The following is a 6000-nucleotide window of genomic DNA, read 5'->3' as shown; positions in this document are numbered from 1 at the left end:
TCCGGTACAGTGCTTCCCTACGTCTTCGCATCCACCTCTTTTGGGACCCAGTATTTTTTTTCCTTCAGTATTTTTCTCTCTTCTTTCTCTAGTTGTTCTGCCCCCTGTTGGTTTCTGTGGATGCTGAGCAGAGTTACTGAGCTCAAAGCACCAGCGACTTATTGACAAAAAATTTAAATGAGGTGTGTAATCCAGTTTAACAAAACTGTGTTAATGAACCATAGAAAGTTATTGTACCTAGTTTAAACCCAAATAAATTAATTTCACCAGCAGCTTTTTGTATTTATTTTCTGAACCTTTTTCCCCTTTTCTGACCATAATTTGCGCATTAAAATCCCTTCACCAGATACGTATCAGGTATTAAATGACATTTATTAATTATATCACATATCACTTGTCTCTAGAGTATGCATTTTTGGATTTCTTCTTGTTAAAAATTATAATCCCATAAACATTTCACTTTATTTCATTCTGAATTCACAGTCATATTCAAAGACAACAACAAAAATACAACACACAATTTGGTTTGTTATTAAGCAATGAAACTGGTACGTGATTGGTTGGTGCTTTTTCAACAACAAAAAATTCAGAAGCGGAAACATTCCACAAACATATTCTTACAAAAACATTTTTACAACTCAAATTAGCATTCATTTTCCTAAACACATTATAAATAACTAGACTCATTACTCATGAAGAAAAGAAATATAGATTTACAAATGTTACAAAATTTCCAGTCAGCTCACAAGTGTTCTAAAATAGACTGCTACATGTTTACTGTATGACTCCTTACATTATCCCATTCAAATATCCTGAAATGTGTTCTAGACACATACCTCTAACCATACGTTAGCTATCATCTTAACGACAACAGTATTTATATATCAACATGAATGCAGGTCCATCATCTTTAGGAAGCCAAATGACTAAGTATTTATTTTACTTACTGTAAGTAGCTGATAATCGGTTTATCTGTTTGTATGTTATTTCCGTTGCAGCCACAGTGCACAACATTAACCGTTGAATATGTACAACTAAAGATGTATGTAATTCACAGCCTCGTAGAACACTGCAATTCGCTTCGATCAACTTGATGCGAACATTTATAAGAAACTTTGTCTCTCTCAGAATGACTGTAAGAGTGGAAGGTTGTAAAAACTGAGTTTACCACCCTGAAACTGCTCCCGGCTAAATCTGACAATGTGGTCCAAGAAACTCCATCACAACACCATACTATAACTACAGTCTCTGAAAAAATTGTGTTGGAGGCTACATAAATGGCCACTTGCTGTACAGACACTTTAAAACTTCTGTCTGTGACTCCTACTTTTGTGCTACTTTTAAGACCAACAATGGAATCAACACCATCTGAAATTGGAGAGCTGACTGTTCACAACAAAAAGGTACTTATCACACTGTCTTGAGAATAATTGTATGTCATTAAGGCAGAGAAAATAATATTTATAATGAGTTTACAGGACCAGTATTAATGATAAAAAAAACTGTTCAAGCGGTAAAAAAAATGTGTTTAGAAAACTATCACATTTTGTATTATAAACAGCTGCTCATTTTCTTATCGGATCACCACTGTACCCTTTTCAACAAAACACACATGTTAATTAGAAATATCTTGCTAGAAGTTTAAAAAACTTTAATCTGCATCAGTATGCATTTGATGTACACATCTGTTAAAAAATATAAACTCTCTAAAATGGATTTCTCAACTACAGCCGAAGTGTTAATGTCTTTGTGTAATGTATTTTCGATTATCATTCACACTGTACACTCACTGTTACTGCAAACGGAGGGTAAAGCAGTTTGACAGTATTTTCTATAATAAAATATATCCAACAAAATTCCATGGTATTTCTACATAAATTTAACAGACTGGGCTGGATCATTTTAATTGTCTATAACAGCAAGCAATCCAAATACTATTCACAGAAATAGACATTGGTGAGCAGTTTTCCTCCACACTGTACACATTAATTTAGGACAAAGTTTCTCATTGCTCAGTTGGCATTATCAGTTTCCATATGTAACCGAGATGTGGATGGGCAGGGCTCATTTGGTGTGTCCTCATCTGACGAATCAGAATTGCCAAGTTCAGAGAAGATGGAGCTTAAGAAGTTTCCTAAAATAACAGAAGAAGTTCAGTACAATGTAAGCTGTTATTGTTTTACCAGATTATTTAACATTTTTTAATGAACAGAAATAAAAAATTAATCAAAATAAAATACAGCAGTATGATATAAATCATAAAAGTAGTTATAACAAGTATCTAGCTTCACACATCCATAATAATCCACAGGGTATGTAGGGTTTTGAAAGTCCTTCACTATTTTCAAATTATTATCACATTACTATCACTTAAATGACCTAATACTAGATACTGAGGTTTTAGCACCAATGTCTCTTCTTTGGTGTAAGTAAAGTATGGTTTGTCAGCAGCTGTAAAACATGGAGCCAAGATGGCTATGCATGTCTGAATGTCTAATGGCATATGCACGAACAGCTAATTACTGTAATGGGAAGCTAATAACAATGGTCTGGGCCGCTGATACGACAGTATCAGGCAGATTGTCATCCACAAGAATCAGTGATAATGTTACCACCATTAAGCTATAGGTCCCAAAGCTTGGGCATAGTATTCTCCACTTTTGACTGATCAGTGGTGCTTTGGTGTGGGGCCAGCTAGTATTTGTTTTTAATTCAACAGGTAATGGCATTGGTTTCTATAGGACTTCATCTTATGGATACACCTTCTGGGATACCTTACGTACACTAAGTATTTATTTAGCAGAACTGAGCAGTACGAATGTTACGTAAAGTAGGTAACTGAATACTTGGCAGGGATCTCTTTAAGACCCCTGGATTTCTTGCACTCGCTTCCAAGTCCGTCTACGCTTGTTGTTGAGTATCAGCTGAACTGCGACATACACAATCACAATATTAAACACTATTGGACTTTACCTGTTTGTCTAAGGTTCACAGTAGAGTTACGTATTCTAGTACATACAGCAAGAAATTATTAATCTCTGCAAATTCCAGTCAAAATTGAGAAGATAACCTCGTTACCCACTTCTTCCGCTGATATTCTTCACGGATTTGCAGCCAGAACATATCGTCGTCCAGACACAATATTTCGGCGGACCAGCTGGCCGCCACCTTCAGGTGAGTTAATACTCGTGCACTGCCTCGCTGTTGCACGAGCATTAACTCACCCGAAGATGGCGGCCAGCTGGTCCGCTGAAATAGTGTGTCTGGACGACGATATGATCCAGCTGCAAACCCGTGAAGAATATCAGCAGTTATTACGCCAGGAAAGTCTACGAAATCACTTCTTCTGCCAATTATCTCATTAACTACTTTCAATGACAGTATTCCTGTAATCTACACCAGAAGAAGCCATTTTCATTGTAAATAGATATCGCTTGTTACAAATGTAGTTATCTATATTCTCTGATAAACACCCTTGTTATCAATTGCATTTGAAACTACTAATACAGTACCAATAACAGACTTTTTTGTGTTATGTATACAGCCACTATGAATTTCTTGAGGGAAGTCCTTTTCCGGGATAAGACATTTTATTTTGAAATAAACACTTTATTTCACCATTTAGCAAATAGCTTATTTCACCCCCTTGGACATTATCAATCACTATCACACATAACAAGGAAAATGACTGACCCAAACAAAAACAACTTAATATAAATGATAAAGCAACACCTTTTTTTTAGCAATGGGTTTCCTGCTAATTCAATAGGCTACATTTAGCTAGTGTAAGCACTTATACACTGTCCCGTAACATTAATGTGACCACCTGTCACAAAACTGAAAAGCCATCTTTTGCAGTATGGACCACTGTGAGATGAGAAGGAAGATAGTCAATGAGGTTCTAGAACATACAGACAGGGATATGGAGCCATGCTGTCTTCAGTGCTGTGGGCAGCTGCACTCTTATTAACTCGTGCAAGATGTTTTAGTAGTAATCTCTGCCTTGCATATTACCCTGTCTGCCACCTTTAAGCTCTCAGATTTTCAAATCTCGTCTGATATAGTCCTCAACAATCAGTCTATCCTTCTAATCCCACACGGGAAGTCTCCCCTGACCCACAGTTCTAGGTGACTTTCCCAAAATCTACCCCTTTTCCTAGACCTCTCCAGTCCTTTTCCTTTATCCTTCTTTCTTCCCCTTCAGCCCTTCTGCCTGACGAAGGAGCCACTGGCTCCGAAAGCTTCTCAATCACAACAGTCTTTTATGTGTGTGTTCTGCCACCACTTGGTGAGTAGATTCTTTGTCTACTCGATTAAATAATTTTATCAATTATTTATTGTTTTCATTGTTAAACTGCATGTAGCGCTGAACACGATCCTCAAGGATACATGCATACTTGTGTTGATCCACTGTGTCTTCCAAAATGACAATATCACCCAGGTATGTCATGAGACCATTTCTCAAATCTTAACACACTCTCCTCCAGCTTATACCCTTCCAACGACTGTTGCAGGGTCACACACACCAACGCCCAATGGAGCTTCTTAAAACAAAATTCATTTGTAAAGGCCACCTGTCGCCACTCAGTGGGCATCCAGTTGTGGTATCGGCATGTGAATTCCAGTCTTTGTTGCTGATGAACAGCTATCAGCATGGGTGCATGAACCAGGTGCCTGCTGTAGAGGCCTGTACACAGCAACATTTGGTGAACAATCATTGAGGTGACACTGTTGGTAGGCCCTTGGTTCATCTGGGTGATCAGTTGCTCAACAGATGCATGTCTATTCACAAGTACAGGTCTCCACAGCAGTCATTCAGCTTGTCATCTACAGCCGTGGTGCACCAAAGTTGCCTCAGCACTGGTTTTGGATAGTGTCATTTCGCTATGCATGGGATACTTTAACCACGGCAAGATGCAAACTGTTAGAAACTTAGTTGTTTCAGAAATGCTTCCACCCTTGGCCTGAGAGTCTATGATCATGCTCTTTTGGACATCAGATAAATCTCTCCATTTCCATATTATGACAATGACTGCATTGTCTTTCTGGATCCCCTGAACATGAGTTATATACCCTCCACTGCTAGTGCTGCCACATGCTATCTGTAAGTGGTTATTGCATGCTGACACTGACCATAGGTAGTAATCACATAAAAGTGACTGGCCCGTGTAACATTAAGCACTATATTGATTGTCTGTTGTTAATGCACTGTACAGATTAAATTACTAATAACAGCTTCTCTACTGTTCAGGTTCTCCTTCTTACTAAGATCTGCAGCATGACATATGCTATGTATGTATGTACGTATGTATGTATGGTTGGATGGATGGATAGACGGACGGATGGATTAATGAATGAATGAAAGACATCAAAAACATTGGATGCATTGCAAGTAAGAATTGCCAATGTGGTCACAAATTTTTCCAAGTAATGTACAGAGAAGAGTAATTGTGAACATAACTGATCATCTACAAAAATATTTTAGCAATGCTGAGGCTCATGTGGAGATTTAATTGATTCCAAATGAAAGAATGTCTTGTGCGTAGTAACTAAACAATAATGTAGTCAGTTTGCAAATTATAAAGTTGCTGTAATTTGACAACATGAAGTTGAGAACTAAACTGCAGATTACAAATGTCACAAAAGTTACAAGTTTCGATATCTACACTGCTCTTCAGTACAATGAAACAACCCATTCAGTTTGGACAATTTAGAGAATTTTGAAGTGCCCAAGCAAGTACTTGTATACAGATCCTTCCACTCATTAATCAGTTAGTCTACGCTACTGAAAACTGAGTAAACCAGTAAGACACTTGGGGAGCAATGGGTAGGAGAGGACGAGCCTGCCTTAGGCATTTAGAAGGGATATTAAACACTTAGGTTCAGATCTACATCTACGTACATACTCCACAAGCCACCATATGATGCATGGCAGAATGTACCTTACACCACTACTAGTCATTCCTTTTTCTGTTCCATTCTCAAATGGAGTGAGGGAAA

At 37.7% G+C, this 6000-nt stretch overlaps 1 protein-coding gene across 1 annotated transcript in view; it reads right to left on the bottom strand.

Moving 5' to 3' along the window:
• Positions 1-443: 443 nt before the first annotated feature.
• LOC124595854 (Golgi to ER traffic protein 4 homolog) overlaps positions 444-6000 on the bottom strand; it is a 67763-nt gene continuing 62206 nt past the window's right edge. Inside the window, exon 8 of the mRNA XM_047134760.1 lies at positions 444-2134. Within this exon, the coding sequence (XP_046990716.1) occupies positions 2013-2134 (122 nt within the window). The 3' untranslated portion in view covers positions 444-2012. The remainder of the gene's footprint in view (positions 2135-6000) is intronic.

Source organism: Schistocerca americana, chromosome 2 (assembly GCF_021461395.2).
Source record: "Schistocerca americana isolate TAMUIC-IGC-003095 chromosome 2, iqSchAmer2.1, whole genome shotgun sequence".
NCBI classification, from domain to species: domain Eukaryota; kingdom Metazoa; phylum Arthropoda; class Insecta; order Orthoptera; family Acrididae; genus Schistocerca; species Schistocerca americana.
Note: the sequence above shows the minus strand (reverse complement) of the source record. Positions and strands in the feature narration are given on the sequence as shown.